Below are 21426 nucleotides of genomic sequence, written 5' to 3'. Positions count from 1 at the left end.
GCGAGCGGGCGAGGGGCAGAGAGCGAGCGGGCGAGGGGCAGAGAGCGAGCGGGCGAGGGGCAGAGAGCGGGCGGGCGAGGGGCAGAGAGCGAGCGGGCGAGGGGCAGAGAGCGGGCGGGCGAGGGGCAGAGATCGGGCGAGGGGGGCAGAGCGGGCAGAGCGGGCGAGGGGGGCAGAGCGGGCGAGGGGGGCAGAGCGGGCGAGGGGCAGAGCGGGCGAGGGACAGAGAGCGAGCGGGCGAGGGGCAGAGAGCGAGCGGGCGAGGGGCAGAGCGGGCGAGGGGAGCAGAGAGAGCGAGAGGGCGGGGCAGAGCGAGAGAGCGAGCGGTCGGGGCAGAGAGAGCGAGCGGGCGGGGCAGAGCGAGAGAGCGAGCGGGCGGGGCAGAGCGAGAGAGCGAGCGGGCGGGGCAGAGCGAGAGAGCGAGCGGGCGGGGCAGAGCGAGAGAGCTAGCGGGCGGGGCAGAGCGAGAGGGCGGGGCAGAGCGAGAGAGCGGGGCAGAGCGAGAGAGCGAGCGGGCGGGGCAGAGCGAGAGAGCGAGCGGGCGGGGCAGAGCGAGAGAGCGAGCGGGCGGGGGCAGAGCGAGAGAGCGAGCGGGCGGGGGCAGAGCGAGAGAGCGAGCGGGCGGGGCAGAGCGAGAGAGCGAGCGGGCGGGGGCAGAGCGAGAGAGCGAGCGGGCGGGGCAGAGCGAGAGAGCGAGCGGGCGGGGCAGAGCGAGAGAGCGAGCGGGCGGGGCAGAGCGAGAGAGCGAGAGAGCGAGCGGGCGGGGCAGAGCGAGAGAGCGAGAGAGCGAGCGGGCGGGGCAGAGCGAGAGAGCGAGAGAGCGAGCGGGCGGGGCAGAGCGAGAGAGCGAGCGGGCGGGGCAGAGCGAGAGAGCGAGCGGGCGGGGCAGAGCGAGAGAGCGAGCGGGCGGGGCAGAGCGAGAGAGCGAGAGGGGGCAGAGCGAGAGAGCGAGAGGGGGCAGAGCGAGAGAGCGAGAGGGGGCAGAGCGAGAGAGCGAGAGGGGGGCAGAGAGAGCGAGCGAGAGGGGGGCAGAGAGAGCGAGCGAGAGGGGGCGAGAGAGAGCGAGCGAGAGGGGGGCAGAGAGAGCGAGCGAGAGGGGGGCAGAGAGAGCGAGCGAGAGGGGGGCAGAGAGAGCGAGCGAGAGGGGGGCAGAGAGAGCGAGCGAGAGGGGGGCAGAGAGAGCGAGCGAGAGGGGGGCAGAGAGAGCGAGCGAGGAGTTGGAAAAAAAAGACTGCGTGAGAAACAGCTGAGCAGAAAATAACAGAAGCAAGAACAGTTGGCTCAGCTAAAAGCAAACAAGGAAGCAGTGTTTAAGAACAGAAATCCCCCCAAGGATTCTCCTCTGAAACAATTCTGTCAAGCCATTTATGCATCAAGAGATAAAAAAATAAAAATAGGCAGGTGTGAAGACAATCGCTGTAAGCTATTAACAATTTTACTGCATGAAAAAGTTATTTTTATCTTTGTCTGGTGTGCACATATACAGTGAACGCCAAAAGTACTAGGACAGTGACAGTTTTAGCTGTTTTGCCTTTGTACTTCAGCATTAGATTTCAAATGACACCATCACTATGGAGGTTAAAGTGCAGTGTCAGCTTTCATTTGAGGGGATCGGCATCCATACCAGGTGACCAGTTTAGAAATTGGGGACTAAGGTATTGGGACAAATTCACACAAGTGTATTTTGCAATCACTTATTGTAAATAAGAATAGAATGTTTCTAAACAAACACTTGTACATTAATGTGGATGGTACCATGATTAAGGCCAGTCTTGAATGAATGGTGAATAATGTTGAGTGAGAAAGTTAGACGTCGAACAAATATCACCCCCCCCCCCCCAGACATGCTAACCTTTCACCGTTACAATAACAGGGGTCAGCAAATGTCTTTTTTGGGGGGGGGGGGGGGGGGGGAATGATAGTTGTGCATGATCCGGTACTAACGGTTGATAGTTATGTGTAATCATGGTAGCATCCACATTAATGTGTTTAGAAACATATTCTATTCTTATTTATAAGAAGTGACTCCAAAATGACAATACATTATTTACCATCTGAAACACAACCAAAACAGACAGCAAATGCATCCAACACATTTGTGGAGTCACAAGGTTGAAATCAAATCAAATCAAATGTATTTATATAGCCCTTCGTACATCAGCTGATATCTCAAAGTGCTGTACAGAAACCCAGCCTAAAACCCCAAACAGCAAGCAATGCATGTGAAAGAAGCACAGTGGCTAGGAAAAACTCCCTAGGAAAAACTCCCTAGAAAGGCCAAAAACCTAGGAAGAAACCTAGAGAGGAACCAGGCTATGAGGGGTGGCCAGTCCTCTTCTGGCTGCGCCGGGTGGATATTATAACAGAACATGGTCAAGATGTTAAAATGTTCATAAATGACCAGCATGGTCAAATAATAATAATCATAGTAGTTGTTGAGGGTGCAACAAGCACGTCCGGTGAACAGGTCAGGGTTCCATAGCCGCAGGCAGAACAGTTGAAACTGGAGCAGCAGCATGGCCAGGTGGACTGGGGCCGTACAGACAGTGATGTAGTCATTGCGTAATAGGAATATGGGACCAAATACTCAACTTTTAATCCACAACTTCTTTAATCCACAAGTGAATTTGTCACAATAGTTTTGGTCCTCTAAAAACAGGGGGACTGTGTACAAAAAGTGGTAATTTCTAGAATCGGTTCACCTGATATGGATGGAAATAATCTCAAATTAAAGCTGACAGTCTGCACTTTAACCTCAGTCGTATCATTTCAAATCCAAAGTGCAGGAGTACAGAGCCAAAACAACAATTTCACTGCTCCAATACTTTGAGCTCAGTGTATCTGAGCATTTAAGCATGCATGAGTATATCTGCATAGGCATAGCTTGAAAGAACTATAGCAATTAAAGTACAACCAATGTCCCATTATCCTTTCCTCAGTTTGAGAGTCTGGAGATTGAGTTTGTGTGTGACGGGCTACAGCCTGACGTGGTAGGAGTCAGACGTGGTAAAGGAAGAAGCATAGCCAGGCAAACACCAATAAAAGCAGACCGCAAAGACACACAGAAAAAGAGCCCCTTAGAAAATGTCAAATAAGTGAATTGACATCAAATTCACTTCCTCAACTGAGCCGGATGCAGACACAGCAGCCAGAGATGGACCATCTCACCAACCTGCCTGGCTCATCAGCCAGCACAGAACACACACACAAATACAGACATTTATCCTCCTAGTGTGGGGGTGGTGATGGGGCATTCAGTACACACACAAATACAGACAGTTATCCTCCTAGTGTGGGGGTGGCGATGGGGCATTCAGTACACACACATACAGACAGTTATCCTCCTAGTGTGGGGGTGGTGATGGGGCATTCAGTACACACACACATACAGACAGTTATCCTCCTAGTGTGGGGGTGGTGATGGGGCATTCAGTACACACACATACAGATAGTTATCCTCCTAGTGTGGGGGTGGCGATGGGGCATTCAGTACACACACAAATACAGACAGTTATCCTCCTAGTGTGGGGGTGGCGATGGGGCATTCAGTACACACACATACAGACAGTTATCCTCCTAGTGTGGGGGTGGTGATGGGGCATTCAGTACACACACACATACAGACAGTTATCCTCCTAGTGTGGGGGTGGTGATGGGGCATTCAGTACACACACATACAGATAGTTATCCTCCTAGTGTGGGGGTGGCGATGGGGCATTCAGTACACACACATACAGACAGTTATCCTCCTAGTGTGGGGGTGGCGATGGGGCATTCAGTACACACACAAATACAGACAGTTATCCTCCTAGTGTGGGGGTGGTGATGGGGCATTCAGTATACACACATACAGACAGTTATCCTCCTAGTGTGGGGGTGGTGATGGGGCATTCAGTACACACACATACAGATAGTTATCCTCCTAGTGTGGGGGTGGTGATGGGGCATTCAGTACACACACATACAGACAGTTATCCTCCTAGTGTGGGGGTGGCGATGGGGCATTCAGTATACACACATACAGACAGTTATCCTCCTAGTGTGGGGGTGGCGATGGGGCATTCAGTACACACACAAATACAGACAGTTATCCTCCTAGTGTGGGGGTGGTGATGGGGCATTCAGTATACACACATACAGACAGTTATCCTCCTAGTGTGGGGGTGGTGATGGGGCATTCAGTACACACACATACAGATAGTTATCCTCCTAGTGTGGGGGTGGTGATGGGGCATTCAGTACACACACATACAGACAGTTATCCTCCTAGTGTGGGGGTGGCGATGGGGCATTCAGTATACACACATACAGACAGTTATCCTCCTAGTGTGGGGGTGGCGATGGGGCATTCAGTACACACACAAATACAGACAGTTATCCTCCTAGTGTGGGGGTGGTGATGGGGCATTCAGTATACACACATACAGACAGTTATCCTCCTAGTGTGGGGGTGGTGATGGGGCATTCAGTACACACACATACAGACAGTTATCCTCCTAGTGTGGGGGTGGTGATGGGGCATTCAGTATACACACATACAGACAGTTATCCTCCTAGTGTCGGGGTGGTGATGGGGCATTCAGTACACACGCATACAGACACACACATTACCAGCTGACACTATGGAATAGGCACACAGGGGTAAGACTGTGACAAGAACTACATCGGAACTGTTCACACATTTATCATAATGCTCTCTTAACACAGAAAACATACAAAATTATTTACGTCTATTGAGAACAACTCATTTGGGAATAAGTGCATTTATTTTATTTTTTAAAATGCAATGTTTTATACAGTACATTTCAGATGGACATAATATATTCCAAAATGACAAATATTTAAAAAAGACCAAAATAAAACAAAGAGAAACAATATAAAAGCATAAGAAACCAGTAAGAGGGAGATGTTGACTGGCTAGAGGGCAGCAGATAACCTAGCGGCTAACATCTGGTTAGAATACACTAGAACAAGCCACTGAACCCTATTGGCTCCTGTAAGTCATTCTGGATAACATCTGCTAAATGACTAAAATGTATGTAGCTTGTGTCACATGACCATTACATTATGCTATGACGCACAACTACACTAACAGACTCACGTCAGAGACAAATACAAAATACAAACAAGAACATTGAGGAAAGACAAATACGTGTTCACACTCTGTAAACAAAGACAACTCCATGTGTGTCAATAAAACATTCCCCCACCTTTCTGCTGGCCAACTGCATGTCAGTGTCCAGATTGAGACAAATGAAAACAGCCCTTGGGTACAGACATGCGTTTGTGACAGGTACATTCCCAGCAGTAACCACTTCCATTACCAGCATGTGTTTGCTAAAAAGTATAAATACTGAACATCGTCTTCTATGGTCTAACTCCTTCTGTGCAAAAATATATATAATATGCAGGCTCGCAGCAGACAAGACTGAGCCCTTGTATCCTTAAAGTAAACCAAGGTAAGGTTAGCTTGTCTGTATATTGCTTGAGTGTAAACAGCAGAAAGGCCTGTTGGTTTGGAAGAGGCAGACTGTCTGAAGGGTTGGAGAGAGCCACTAACGTAAGACTGAACTAAATAGCCCAGTGGCCATCACACTTTGTAAACAAACATGTTCTGATAAACTCCTAGTACTTAAGTTTCTCCTGGACCACAAAACAACAACAGCTAAACCTCTAACCAAGCTAGGCCCTTTTCACTGAAAGACAAAACACTGAGTTGCCTGGTTATGACGTTAAGGCACGGAATGACGTGAGGAACTAACGGTTGAGCTACACCCAGGTCACACGTCCTAGCAGGCGGTTTCACTTCCTTATTCCAGAGAGTATTTTACAGTCAGTAGTAAACACCATATGTACATGTCCTGTACACTGGTCTGTACCGGATCCTGACCAACAGTAATACAGTACACTGGTCTGTACCGGATCCTGACCAACAGTAATACAGTACACTGGTCTGTACCGGATCCTGACCAACAGTAATACAGTACACTAGTCTGTACCGGATCCTGACCAACAGTAATACAGTACACTGGTCTGTACCGGATCCTGACCAACAGTAATACAGTACACTGGTCTGTACCGGATCCTGACCAACAGTAATGCAGTACACTGGTCTGTACCGGATCCTGACCAACAGTAATGCAGTACACTGGTCTATACCGGATCCTGACCAACAGTAATACAGTACACTGGTCTGTACCGGATCCTGACCAACAGTAATGCAGTACACTGGTCTGTACCGGATCCTGACCAACAGTAATACAGTACACTGGTCTGTACCGGATCCTGACCAACAGTAATACAGTACACTGGTCTGTACCGGATCCTGACCAACAGTAATACAGTACACTGGTCTGTACCGGATCCTGACCAACAGTAATACAGTACACTGGTCTGTACCGGATCCTGACCAACAGTAACAGTACACTGGTCTGTGGGACTGTCATGAGAGGGTGACCCCATACACAACAGCCAGTCAGGAAACAGTGTTAGAACAGGCAACTAAACTGGGGTCTGCCAGTCAGGCTGAGGGGGGTTGCAGGTAGAGGGGAGGGAACCTGCAAGGCACAGGAGGGGGGGCAGCTGGGACGGCGTGGGCCCTCCTACCACATTTATCTCCTTCTTAGCAGCCAGCATGGGCAGCTCCATCTCCGTGGAAACTGTCTGCAATGACTCCTCCACTGGTACGAAGCCTCGCCTGTCAATCAAACTGACACAGGACAACATGGAGGAAACAGGTTAGACAGAAAGGTTAGGCTTCAGGGTTACATGCTGACCACACCACTCGCGCGAGCGCTACAAAATAAATGTACACATACATGCTATTGAACCCACACTGCTCGCAAGCTTCTGTGCAGTCAGGCGCTAAAATAGAACTTGGTTCCATTTGTGACGCTTGACGTGCTGCAAGTCCCGCCTCTCCCATCTCCTCATTGGTTTTTAGGAGCATACATCTACATAGGTGATTAAAATATGAACTGAGGTCCACACAACAGTCCAGTTGGTGGCGGTAATGCAGCTTAAAGTTGGTTGCCAACCGTCATAAAGTTCAAAGAAGAAGAAGCCTGAAGGAGGAGCGAATACTGGCAATGAACTCGGTTTACACTTTTATCTGTGGATTAATTGTCAGAGTAGAGGACCTTGTGCATTTCATGTAAAATAACAACCCAATGTTTATATCCCAGGACAAATTAGCTAGCAACAGCAAGCTAGCTAAATTGCCATATCTGTTAAATGCTGTTCAACCTGTCCCCAAATGAATATAGTTGGTTTAAGGTTTTTGATATTCCGTGTCCTGGTTGCATCTGGTGTGGCTGGACAAAATCAACATGCTGTCTGGTCAGCATGTTAGGGTGAATTCAGTTTCCTGTTTAGTCAATTCAAGCAGTAGATACAAATTTAATTCATGAATTGGAGAAAATCCTTAGAAAACAATGGAGCATATTTCATTCAGAAAGTTAACAAAAATAAAATCACATCCTAAATGGACTGACTCAAACCTTATCAAATATGCATTATAAATCAGGTTGAGTCTCACCTGGGAGGCATGGGTCCACAGAGTACAGAGCAGCAGTTAGTAATGATGTTGTTATAGCTGTAGGGGTTACCGGGGTCCTCCGCCCCACTCTTCCCCGACCACGAGCCTTTGATCTGGGAACAGGAGAGACACACAAGATCGACCATCAGTCCTCATCCTAGACTAGTTTTATAGTTTATTTGTCAGGGACCATGCACAACAAACACGTCACCACACATACAGTTGAAGTGGGAAGTTTACATACAATTAGGTTGGAGTCATTAAAACTCGTTTTTCAACCACTCCAAAAATGTCTTGTTAACAAACTATAGTTTTGGCAAGTCGTTTAGGACATCTACTTTGTGCATGACAAGTAATTTTTCCCAACACTTGTTTACAGACAGATTATTTCACTGTATCACAATTCCAGTGGGTCAGAAGTTTACATACACTAAGTTGACCGTGCCTTTAAACAGCTTGGAAAATTCCACAAAATGTTCCACAAAATGTCATGGCTTTAGAAGCTTCTGATAGGCTAATTGACTACGTTTGAGTCAATTGGAGGTGTACCTGTGGATGTATTTCAAGGCCTACCTTCAAACTCAGTGCCTCTTTGCTTGACATCATGGGAAAATCAAAAGAAATCAGTCAAAAAAAAATCTAGACCTCCACAAGTCTAGTTCATCCTTGGGAGCAATTTCCAAACTCCTGAAGGTACCACGTTCATCTGTACAAACAATAGTACGCAAGTATAAACACCATGGGACAACGCAGCCATCATACCGCTCAGGAAGGAGACACGTTCTGTCTCCTAGAGATGAACGTACTTTGGTGCGAAAAGTGCAAATCAATCCCAAAACAACAGCAAAGGACCTTGTGAAGATGCTGGAGGAATAAGGTACAAAAGTATCTATATCCACAGCAAAATGAGTCCTATATCAACATAGGAAAAAGCCACTGCTCCAAAACCGCCATAAAAAAGCCAGACTACGGTTTGCAACTGCACATGGGGACAAAGGTCGTACTGTTTGGCCATAATGACCATCGTTATGTTTGGAGGAAAAAGGGGGAGGCTTGCAAGCCGAAGAACACCATCCCAACCGTGAAGCACGGTGGTGGCAGCATCATGTTGTGGGGGTGCAATTCCTGACATTTAATCCTTGTAAAAATTCCCTGTCTTAGGTCACTTAGGGTCACCACTATTTTAAGAATGTGAAATGTCAGAATGAGAGAATTATTTAATTCAGCATTTATTCCTTTCATCACATTACCAGCGGGTCAGAAGTTTACATACACTCAATTAGTATTTGGTAGCATTGCCTTTATATTGTTCAACTTGGGTCAAACGTTTAGGGTAGCCTTCCACAAGCTTCCCATAATAAGTTGGGTGAATTTTGGTCCATTCCTCCTGACAGAGCTGGTGTAACTGAGTCAGGTTTGCAGGCCTCCTTGCTCGCAGATGCCTTTTCAGTTCTGCCCACACATTTTCTATAGGAAATTTTCTATAGGATTGAGGTCAAGGCTTTGTGATGCCCACGCCAATACCTTGACTTTGTTCTTAAGCCATTTTCCCACAACTTTGGAAGTATGCTTGGGGTCATTGTCCATTTGGAAGACCCATTTGCAACCAAGATTTAACTTCCTGACTGATGTCTTGAGATGTTGCTTCAATATATCCACATGGCTTCATAAGGAAGGAAAACTATCTATTTTCTGAAGTGCACCAGTCCCTCCTGCAGCAAAGCACCCCCACAACATGATGCTGCCACCCCCGTGCTTCACAGATGTGATGGTATTCGGAGGATTGCAAGCCTCCCCCTTTTTCCTCCTAACATACAAACATCAGAGGACATTTCTCCAAAAAGTACGATCTTTGTCCCCATGTGCAGCTGCAAACCGTAGTCTGGCTTTTTTATGACGGTTTTGGAGCAGTGGCTTCTTCCTTGCTGAGCAGCCTTTCAGGTTATGTCGATATAGGACTCGTTTTACTGTGGAAATAGATCCTTTTGTACCCGTTTCCTCCAGCATCTTCACAAGGTCCTTTGCTGTTGTTCTGGGATTTATTTGCACTTTTCACACCGAAGTACGTTCAGCTCTTGGAGACAGAACGATTCTCCTTCCTGAGCGGTATGACAGCTGCGTGGTCCCATGGTGTTTATACTTGCATATTATTGTTTGTACAGATGAATGTGGTACCTTCAGGCGTTTGGAAATTGCTCCCAAGGATGAACCAGACTTGTGGTGGTCTGCTATTTTTTTTCTGAGGTCTTCGATGATTTATTTTTATTTTCCCATGATGTCAAGCAAAGAGGCACTGAGTTCGAAGGTAGGCCTTGAAATACATCCACAGGTACACCTCCAATTGACTCAAATTATGTCAATTAGCCTATCAGAAGCTTCTAAAGCCATGACATTTTCTGGAATTTTCCAAGCTGTTTAAACAAATTAATGTTGTAAACTTCTGACCCACTGGAAATGTGATACAGTGAATTATAAGTGAAATAATCTGTCTGTAAACAATTGTTGGAAAAATTACTTGTGTCATGCACAAAGTAGATGTCCTAACCGACTTGCCAAAACTAGAGTTTGTTAAAAAAAATTGTGGAGTGGTTGAAAAACGAGTTTTAATGACTCCAACCTAAGTGTACGTAAACTTCCCACTTCAACTGTATGTGTTTATACACATTTTCCACACTAAGGTTGGAATAATGCTGTGATTATGATAATGGCCTTTTAGTGACATTTTTGCCTGTTTTGGTGGGATGGAGTTTTGGCCTTTCATGGTGACACCACCATGCAGTAAATTAGTTAATAGACCAATAAGAAAGAGTACCAAACCTCTGTCAATAAAAGCCAATATTCAGTTTACCCCTCCCCACTCAGACCACTCACAGACAGTCCTAGCAAAATTCTTGCTTGAGAAAATGCCCTTTGCTAAGAAGGTATGTTTCTTTTTTACACATTTGAATTGAAAAACAATCACAGTAAGATGAATAAATTGTTACCCAGAAATGATGTGATATAAACAGCTGCATTGGACCTTTAAAGTGTATTACACATATCCCAGAGGTGACAAAGACATCACACTCATTGGCATTTACTCACATCTTCATTTGTGGTCAGGTTAGAAGCAACCAGGTAGGTATGGAAGCCTGAGAGGCCCAAGATGGACCAAACTGAAAAAAAGCAAATCACCAGCTCCACAGCAGTGCAGGAAGAAAAGTCAAGGACAACATTTATGGTTTGAGTATCTAAATATCATCAGAGACATCAGCTGGACAAAGAGACTCGTTCTTATTCTGCAATACAGCCAAGAAACTGAAGTGAATGACAGTTTAGGTGCCCTAACACCACACTACTCGAGGCAGGGAGTGGTATTATGAGGGGATCAGATAGGTTACCCTAGACACACAGTCTTGGTAAAAGGATATCTGGCTGGACTCTCCTGAAGAGCAAAAATAAGGCCTCTCCCTCCTTGTGCCCCTGAGGACAGAGCAATTGAAGATTGTTACAGAAAACTCTTGATAGGATAATATCAGGATCCACTCAGTGGTTTTGTACAATATCACAAGCCAGGGCAGTGGCCAGATGTGTCTGCTGTGTAGACTACGTACTCAGTGCTAGATGTGTGGCAACGCAGCCGAAGATGAAGGCTGTCAGGAAGGACAGAGAGACGATGAAGGTGTAGAAGAAACGATAGTTCCTCTTCCCAACACAATTCCCCACCCAGGGACAATGGTGGTCGAATCGCTCTGGAGGACAGGAAGCGAGATGGGGGAAGAAAATGTACAATTATCTACAAAGGACATCTCATTGACATTGAGGCCAAGCACTCAAGCCCCTTTCAATAGGGAAATACATTTGTAGAAAAGTTAACATTTTAAGAGGCCTGCTTTCAGAGTTGATCAGCATCTTTATGGAGAGCACTAATAAATCCTCTGTCGGTCTTCTAAAGACTGTTCAACAAAACAATCTCAGTAACAGGCTGTGTAGTAGAGTCTAAATAATTCAGTCTAATAAATGTCAGTGTGGTGACCCCCCCACCGTCTGTGTTCCGTGCTGAACGCCCCCCCTCGGTCTCCGGTCCTTACCCACACAGTTGTCACAGAGGGAGCAGTGGGAGGTGCGCGGTGGCCGGAACATCTTGCAGGTGAAACAGTACTTGAGCTTCACTACCTGCTGGTTGATCATCACCTCCTTGGTGCGGGGAGGGGGTCGGTAGGTGGAAGATCCAGAGTCATCTGAGGAGAAAGACAGGGAGGACATATCAGGAGAGACAGTACACAAGGTGTGTGTGTATTAATATCCTTGTGGGTCTGTAAATCCCCAAAAGTCCCCACAAGGAACATTGTCCTATTTTAGAATTAGGGGTTAGGTAAAATAAGATTTTTAATGGAAATACATTTTAGGTCCCCACAGGGATAGTAAAACCTATGCTGTGATCCAGGTAGTGGCGTTAAGCCTAATTGCTGGTGGAGTGGTGTCCAATAAGGTGGAATCAAAGAGGCGGCAGCCAATCAACTCAGGCTCTGTGTAATGTATGAAAGTGTGATGCCTGCCTAGCAGACCCATAGGCTGTGTTTATACAGGCAGTCCAATTCTGATATTTTTATTCCACCGATTGGTCTTTCTGCCAATAATTAGGCAAAATATCAGAATCGGGCTGCCTGTGTAAACGCAGCCATAGTAACAGAAGGTTTCAGATGCGAGGCGATTTCATGTATTAATAGACTGGCTCGATCACGCCATGGCATGAGCTCATTCACAGTACAGTGTAAGGTACTCTCAAGAGAACAACTTTGCGTCACAATGACAGCTGAATATTAGGCAGCTAGTCAGAACTAAGTATGATACTCTTGATGAGAACTTTCTGGAAGTATTCATCTGGTTTAGGAAAATAGGCCTAACCAGCAGATATGTAAAACATTAGGCTTAAACCATGTTGCAGAGAGTATCATAACTTTTTAAATAATTTTGGTGCACTTCTCTCTCTACTCTGAGCTGTGTGTGTGTGTGTGTGTGTGTGTGTGTGTGTGTGTGTGTGTGTGTGTGTGTGTCAGTGGCGTGTATTCATGGACACCAAGAGAAGCCAGCCTTCCCCATAAGAAAATATATATAAAATGTATTTTTCATCTCCGTGCGTTTCATCATTTTCATTCAATTCGCAAGTGGCCAGGCTGAATCTATATCTCAATGGAGAAAACAGAGCGAGGAAAAACAGCACCCCTCTGTCTCAGTAGCCTGTGTGTAGCCCACGCATCTGACTGGTCAAAAAGAGTAGAAATTGATGTTGCCGCCCATAGCATTGAATTCAACAGCAAAGGAAGCCAGCTAGCGTTTGGCTTCTATTGATAAAAATGTAAGCCAAACGCTCAACTCTGAATGGTCTAGGTGCAGCAACAACCAAAAACAAGTCAAAAGGAGGCCAGTTTGGATTTGGCAAATCACACCAAAGCAAAACGTCACTGTTAGCTGTGTCCTGCAGTAGCTAGCTATGGATGGAGATCTGCAGTTTCTAGTTCAAAACAAGTTTATTTGAGCAGCAGCTGAAAATCAAGAAGAACGGGAGGGTGAGTCAAAAACTGGATATTGTGCAGGGGAGAGGAGCACAGGGTGGGACCTGATCTTTCAACATTGAGAATTACAATAGAACCGACTGGCTAGCTGGAAGTGCTAGGCTAAAGAACTGTTTTGCTGGCCATGCCTTCTATTTGACAAGAGCACACGATTGATCAGCAACCCTTGGGCCACCACTGGTTTTTCTGATCTTGCAAACCTGGGCAGGACCCTTGACCGACATGGAAAATCTCAAAAACACATGGCAAGCCTGAAACTAAAGCTCTTTGGTCGAGTCCGGATCAACGAGGCTCTCGGCCAGGCCGCAGTGATCAGTGTCCAGAGGCACAACGAACAGGTGAATAAAAACAGAGACCTTCTGAAGAAACTGGTCATCGCAATGTACCTGGGACAGCAGGAGCAAGCTTTCAGGGGGCATGACGAGTCAGCAACAAGCCTTAAAGTTAATTTTTTTGAACTTGACAATGCATTTGCAGAGTTCGATACTGCCATGGCTGAACACCTTGGGACAAGCACCATATTTATAAGGTATGTCAAACACCATACAGAATGACAAATCAGAGCGTCGCAGACGTGATACAAAGTGAAATTGACGGTGAGGTCAGTTCAGCACCCTTCATAGCAGTCCAGGTGGATGACACCACAGACATATCCTGCAAATGTCAATCATAGCATGCTTGGTCAATGATAAGGGTGTTATATGCGAGAGATTGCTGGGATTTTCTGATGTGAGCCAGAGAGAAACGCAGAGGCGATCACCACTGTTGTACTGGAAATTCAACCGAGCAGCCGAACTCAGACTTACGACGGGGCAAGCTGCATGAGTGGGCAGTGAGGTGGGGTTCAGGCACTCGTGAAAACCCACTTTCAATATGCCATGTTCATTCACTGTTATGCCCACAAACTAAACTTAAGTTTTAGCACAGGAGACAAGCAATATTCAAGACGTACATTTTTTGGACATCCATTGACAGTTTTTATAACATTTATTACCCTGTCATGCAAAAAGACAGCAATGTTTACTGAGGTTGACAATACCAGTCAGGTACTGGAAGGCTGTGCCACTCCTTGGAACTTCAAAAGTAGAGCCGTGCATGAAGGCCAGAGATCATTGGATATCGTTTATGATCGGATCATTACTGAGCCCGGCTAGGATAAAGATTAGATCGCCCAGAGCAATGCTCTGAACCAGAAACTGAAGTAGTTTATGTTAAAAAAAAGAAATTACTTAGTGTTTGTGGCCATTTTTGGACTCACAGAACCACTGTTTCAGGCCCTGCAGAGCAGATCTCTTGACCGAAGACATTGTGTACAGGTTGATAGTACAGTGTATGCCATCAGAAGTGATGCGAAGTTCCAAGGGATATATGACAACACTGTCCAGACTGTTAGAATGGAAGATGAAAGACACCGCCATGGCTGGGATGACTATGAGCATGGACTCAACCACCGAGACAACGCTGACAATGACCCAGGCTCCCTGGACAGACACCGCCCTTTGAAATACTGGATGGAATCATACTACACATGACCCAGAGGTTTGCTGACATGAAGAGCCTCGACTTTTTCCGTGTTCTTGATCATGGGTCATTTCCAGAGTAGTCCAAGCAAAAGGGGTTTCCTGACAGAGTACTCACACAGCTGTTCCAGACCTAACCTTTCTTTGACAACCAGAGGTTGAAAAATGAGCTGCAGGTATTCTATTGCTGATGCCTCCTTCCACAAACCACCAGGTGAGCTGCTGCAATCACTTGTGAAAAATGAACTGACCACCACTTTACCGGAGGTATAGAAGCTCCTGAAACTGATGCTCGCCATCCCTGTTACAAATACATCAGCTGAAAGGTCATTTTCCTGTCTGAAAGGGATTAAAACCTACCTACGGTGGCTGTGGACAAGAGACTCACGCATTTGGCAAAAATGTCAATGGAAACATGTGCTGCATGAACTTAAGTCCAGCGGAGTACTGTATGAAAACATCATTTACAATTTTGCCAGCATGAAAGCGAGGGTGGCATTCCTTTACAAGTAGGGCGAGTCAACATGTTTCTCTTTTTGCACACACACACACACACACAGATTGATTAGACTGAATTTAATTGTTTGTGTTTTTAAAAATTGCCATTGTATTAGACTAGGCATATACTTTGTTGTTGAAAATGTTGTTTAAATGGTTTCTGTATTCATCTTTGCCGTAAGGTGAACAATGTCTATATGCTTACACTGTGTACCATGTTATTCATTGTTTTAGCTCGGTTTATTTCATATTTGCTTCCATCTTTGCTGCAAGATGGTAATACTTAACTATTTATCTAGTCTGGACTGTGGGCATATATTCTGGTTTATTCTAAGTTGCATATATTATTGTGATATGGAACCCAAACCGGCTGCGTGCGTGCATCATCGTGCATACATTTATTTTGTCCCCCTACTCCAAACGCTGGTTAAAATATCAAAACAAACTCTGAACCAATGACATTAATTTGGTGACAGGTCGAAAAGCATTAAACATGTATGGCAATTTAGCTAGTTAGCTTGCACTTGCTAGCTAATTTGTCCTATTTAGCTAGCTTGCTGTTGCTAGCTAATTTGTCCTGGGATATAAACACGGAGTTGTTATTTTACCTGAAATGCACAAGGTCCTCTACTCCGACAATTAATCCACACATAAAACCGCCAACCGAATCGTTTCTAGTCATCTCTCTTCCTTCCAGGCTTTTTCATCTTTGAACTTATATGGTGATTGGCATCTACACTTTCATATTACCACGACAACCGGCAAAACATTTCATCTTTCAATCACCCACGTGGGTATAACCAATGAGGAGATGGCACGTGGGTACCTGCTTCTATAAACCAATGAGGAGATGGGAGAGGCAGGACTTGCAGCGCAATCTGCGTCAGAAATAGAACCGATTTCTATTTTAGCCCTTGGCAACGCAGACGCTCGTTGGCGCGCGCGAGCAGTGTGGGTGCAATATTGAATAACATGGATTTCTACATTTATTTTGCGACACACCGGACGTGTCCGGTCTGGTCAGCATGTTAGTGTGAATGTGCTCGTTGAGATACAGCCTCCGCCAGAGAGGCGCTGTCCAACTGGCGGTGCCGATAGCGGAGGCCACACTCTCCGGTAACTCTCCGTGGTCCTGAATCAATAGTTTGTGCTCGGAGTCTGTTTTAATGCACATCTTGGGGTTCCCACAAGTTAACATGACTATTTGACCATGCTGTGTAGGTCATGTAACTGTTTGATTACATGCAACATCTTTGTGGACTTAAAACAGGACAGACGTTGCTCTCCGGTTTTAACTGTGATGAAACACTAAAGTACGTGGTTGAATTTATTCCGCCACTGGGTGACACTTTGGAACTGTCTGTGACAATGTAGGCTATGGTTTATCAGCCTCATATTGGCCATCACGGTGCCGTATAAATGCATTTCTTACAGGTTAGAGAGAAAACAATACAATTATCACAACATAGGTTGTGATTAGTGATATGACATTTTTGGCCAATACCAACATCTGATATTGTCCTTGCCTTTTTTTTTTTTTAAGATACGGATAACCAATATTTAAACTTTTAGCGGCCTTTTAAGCATTCTAGTAGTTAAAGAGTTAACACACGGACGCAGTGGTCTAAGGCACTGCATCTCATTGCAAGAGGCATCACTACAGTCCCTGGTTCGAATCCAGGCTGTAGCACATCCAGCCGTGATTGGGAGTCCCACAGGGCGGCGCACAATTGGACCAGCGTCATCCAGGCTGTCATCGTATATAGGAATTTGTTCTTAACTGACTTGCCTAGTTAAATAAAGGTTACACACACACACATCGACCAAAAGGTTATTTTGGTATGTCCCCAATACCAGTAAAACAATCAAAACCCATTTCTTTCACTTACTTGCTGTGCTGTTTCGTTGCTCAGTCGTTTCATTCTCAACCAGGATTTCTATGGAACCCTGTTTGGGTCTTTGCATGTCAAAAAAGATACACGTCAAATACCACTATTTGACATATCAAATAACACAACATAATCTGTTTCTGTAGCTATAGTTAGCTAGCTAACTATATAGCTTGGTGTCATATAAAATAACCCTAATTTATAAGACAGTTCTTACTTGATTAATAACGATTAGCCACAGTAGTGGACTTTGCGGTTAGCCTTCAAAATAAAAGTAAGGCATAATTCTACTATTTGTATTCATTTGCGTCACTGTCAATTACATACTCTTATTTTGAAGGCAAACTGCAAATTCCACTATTGTGCCTAATCCTTATTGTGGCTAGCTTCACAACACATAACCCAATCTGGTTAAGCCTCACTAGCCAGATGAAGCTAACTGGCTGCTTATAACGTTAGCTTTAGGCAACAGGGTTAAGTAGCTGGCTAGCTATTTATTTTCATGAACTGAAGTTCAATTTCAATAGGTGAACAACAAGTAGCAACCTAGCTAATACTTACAAGGATTCCTAAATCATTGCTAAGAATAATGAAAATGACTGCAGTTTCTACTGTTTTCAGGCTGGTTGTATTGGTGCTAGCGAGGTACCAAGCTAAAGCTAGCTACCCCAGAAGTTGCGGTCGAACAAATTATGCTTTATTACCAACGCGGCATTGTAAACGCATCGTTCGTGGCCGGTGTTTGCAGACTTTTTTTATACAGCTTTGACAGTGCTACTGTATATTTTTTTTGACACGCAAAGACCCAAACGGCGTTCCATAGTATGTTGTGAAGCTAATAGCAGTGACGCTATTACTGTGTAACTCCGGTAGAGCAAAAATCGGAAAAATAGCGCACATTGTAATGTGTACCGGTGCTCGACCAGTCGGCGAAAGCCAACATCACCCACGACAGAGAATGGTTGATTGTCAAGGGCAATGAATTCCATTATCTTGGCCGTTAATGGATTTCGGCTTTGAGTTGTCACGCTGATATGATCTTACTCTTTCAAATGACTGCTGGACTTGTTGGCTGCTTGATCCACACTGCAGACATTGTGGGCTAGGTTAGGAATGCTGTGTTGCACGTGTAGCGCAACATTTTACATGGCGTTATTACTTTTAACATTGGTATGTTCACCGATATATCGTGCATCCCTAGTTGTAATGTTTTGCCTAGCTTGGCTTCCCCATTGATTTTACCGCTACTGGTGTGAATGTGAGAGAGCGAGAGATGTTAGTGGCATCTCACTGCAATTTGGCCAGAGTGTCTTAATTTTTCACACAATTAAACAGCAGAGGCAATTAGGCCAGGGGGCTGACCACACACCACAACAAGCAGAGTCATTAACAGTTCAAAGACCTCTAGCCATCCATCCATCCCTCCCTCCCTCCCACCATGCTCTGTCAGAGGGGACTGTGTGTGGTTCTCTCAAGGGAGGAGGAAGCCTGTAATTATGGAGGTTCAACCATTTGCTGGCTGAATAATGCATTGCTTTGAACAAAAAACAGGAAACTAACGTATATGTTGCTGTTAGTGTCTCAAAACCAGTGCAAAAACAAAGACCAGAATATGGAACAGGAAAACAAATACTGTCACTTGGACAGTGTAGGTGAACAAGTGCACAAAGCTGTAAAAGTGAGGGGGAAAGTAAGAATGTTCTTTCAAGTGTGTACTTGTTGCCCTTACCGATCTGCTTCTCAATGTATGCGGCCTCGTCCGGCGTGGCCCGGGGCAGGATGCCAGGGTCAGTGAAGCTGGTCTGCAGGAGAGAGGTGACCACGAACACAAACAGCACTCCTCCAATCGCTGGGATGAACACAGTCAGGTGCTTCACCAGGAAGGGACAGCTGTGATGACAGAACAAAAATTAAAAAAGGACCATATTCAGCAAGAATTGAAGTGGACTACCTTATGTTAAAACTAAGGTTGTGTTTACACAGGCAGCCCAATTCTGATCTTTTGCCCAATTACTGGCAAAAAAGCTGATCTGATTAATCAAAAGACCAAATAGGCCCTTTTCTGTGTTTGCAAACTTTCCCGCACGGTGCGATGTGCACACAATTTGGTTGCAGAAACCCCTCCCTGCTAATACGTAAACCGCTAGTTATGTATACTGCTAATTACAGATGCAGAAAATATTTGTGGCGCTCAAATGGTGAGCTTAAGTATTTTTTTTTCACAATGTATTCCGAATATTACTGAGAATTATCGGCGCAAGATCAGTAGTGCTTCTCCAGAAGAAATCACATTCAGCAATACTCCGAGTTCCTATTTCCAACCCCAGGGGAGAACACAGGGCGTTCAGACAGCCATCATAAAATAAAAACGACTTACATGTTGATTATGAGTGCATTTCACACACACACACACACACACAACTTTTCAATTATACAATTGGATTATAAATGTTGTATGAATGTTCTGCTTAATATAATTGTGTCATCGTTGCCAATCAACTGCATTACACTTCAAAAACACGTCAACCAGTAAAATAGCTCTGGTATCAAAGCTAGCCAATGTCTATGAGTGTTAGCATTATAGCTAACAACTGCTGCATCTAAAATAGGTATTTTGCAACTACCACAACCAAATATAATCTTAGGGACTGTTCAAGCAATAATCAAAACATGGTAAGCGAATGAGAATGTCAAAGCTTATTTCAGTGGCTGATAATACATGCTGACTGATGGGCGACTGATGCGTGACGTGCGTGTCCGTACTGAACATAAATAGCAGAATTGGGCTGCCTGTGTAAACGCAATCTAAAGTGTTTTGTGTAGCCTGCCTTCGTTGTCTTTTTTTATCTCACCAGGAAACTAAAGAGGTCAAGATTGATTGCAGAAACAAACAGGACCCCGAATAACCACACGAAGGACTAGTTCTCGTTTTCAACATGAGGAACTGAAAATGCTGTCAAACCAGACTGACACGCAAATAGTACAATAGAGTTTCTCAACCACCCAGAGGGGATCTGGTTTTAGACAACTCACTTTTTAATCACCACTGTGGCATAGTCTCAGGAGATGCAACGCATTTCAGCAAGAGACACTTGCAGGAAGATGTCATGACTTTCTGGTATTAAAACTATTCTTCTATTCCAGAATCTGCTGTGTTGTGAAGTGCCAGACACACAACCAAACGCAACATGGTTTGTTGAAACCTGAATCATTGTTTTCTTGGCTATGGCAAACATTACTTCGTGTCAAAGAAATACAAACCAAAAAGACAACTTGTACTTACTCAAATACAAAGAACAGTACGGTGGTGACCAGAATGAGGCCGAGGGTGAGTGGTAGGACACCGCTTTGTTGAGCCACGATGAACCGTCCATCGCAGTAGAAGCGATTCTTGCCGGGGAAAACTTCCCATTTTCTCCGTGTCCTTTCCTCTTCAACTGCGGGTCGCGGCGGCAGGGTCGGGGTGGGAGTGGGCGTTGAAAGTGCCTGCGGGTCGATTTGTTGGTATTCGCAATTGTTCATGATTTACGAAAAACTACGCGACTACTTGTATTTCTCCCAGTTTGGGGCGTCCGGAGCAGATGAGCGGTCACCGATACCGTGTTAGTTACCTAACTACATAGGCATCTAGCTTGCTAACAGACTAGCGCGTTGCCAGTAACGTTACCTACAAACATGTTACAGCACCGGTAAATTAGTGGAGCATGTCGACATAGAATCAACAACACCACCACCAAGCGTATCCACTATCCAGTGTATAAAAACCATGTCCCCAAAATATACACTCATTGAAGAGAACAATTGGACTTTTAAATTATCCTTCCGATCTAGCTAATTAACCGCTGTGTGTGTGACCCGTTTCATCAGCAGACCGACTAGCTGGCCATGCTAACGACAGCTAGGCTAACGTTAACTAGCTAGCCCAACATTGACGAGCAGACTATCGTTAGTGGATAGTAACTAAGTAGAATACATATCATATGAACAGCATCAAAATGTATATTGGTACCATACCAGGGTTCTGTCTGATACGGACAGTTCCGTTTGATCCTATATGAGCCCACCAACTCCTACACTTCCAGCCGGGCAGAAAGTAACGTTCATGTTGAAATTTCCCGGTGGTAATGTTGACATATGAGGGCTTTTGTCGGGGTTTTCGTAGCTATGAATCGACGCTAACTAACCAACTGCAGACAGTCTTTTCATTTGTTTTGGTCTTGTGCAGTCTATTAAATTGGGGAAAGCGTGCAGGTCAGGTGTACTTATATCGTATGATCCAGCTCTATGGAGAGAATTTACTCCGCCCAAAATCTGCTTGCGTGAGATAAACCCTTTTTTATATGGAGGTCTATGATAGTGTCGAATTATTTTAGGCTTATTTGATCTTATATAAGTTTCGTAATGTTTAGGCTGTTAATGTTCTGATA

General features: G+C 45.1%; 1 protein-coding gene across 1 annotated transcript; it reads right to left on the bottom strand.

Moving 5' to 3' along the window:
- Positions 1–4747: 4747 nt before the first annotated feature.
- LOC115173750 (palmitoyltransferase ZDHHC18) lies at positions 4748–21417 on the bottom strand. Its single transcript, XM_029732113.1, has 8 exons — positions 20283–21417; positions 18729–18889; positions 11608–11757; positions 11131–11268; positions 10948–10999; positions 10622–10724; positions 7538–7650; positions 4748–6709 (listed from the first exon to the last, which is right to left on the bottom strand). The coding sequence occupies exons 1-8, from the start codon at positions 20519–20521 to the stop codon at positions 6502–6504; spliced, it is 1164 nt and encodes a 387-aa protein (XP_029587973.1). The 5' UTR covers positions 20522–21417; the 3' UTR covers positions 4748–6501.
- Between the last annotated feature and the right edge of the window lie 9 nt (positions 21418–21426).

Source organism: Salmo trutta, chromosome 34, assembly GCF_901001165.1.
Source record: "Salmo trutta chromosome 34, fSalTru1.1, whole genome shotgun sequence".
NCBI lineage: Eukaryota > Metazoa > Chordata > Actinopteri > Salmoniformes > Salmonidae > Salmo > Salmo trutta.
This window is presented reverse-complemented; position numbering and strand designations above follow the sequence as displayed.

Excerpts from the sequence above, each read along its gene's own strand:
- LOC115173750 (XM_029732113.1), bottom strand. The coding sequence starts at position 20,521 with ATGAACAATTGCGAATACCAACAAATCGACCCGCAGGCACTTTCAACG. Across the intron at positions 11,269-11,607 it reads CCTCTGTGACAACTGTGTGG|AGCGATTCGACCACCATTGT; the intron begins GTAAGGACCGGA and ends CCTGTCCTCCAG. Across the intron at positions 6,710-7,537 it reads TGTGGACCCATGCCTCCCAG|TTTGATTGACAGGCGAGGCT; the intron begins GTGAGACTCAAC and ends GTCCTGTGTCAG.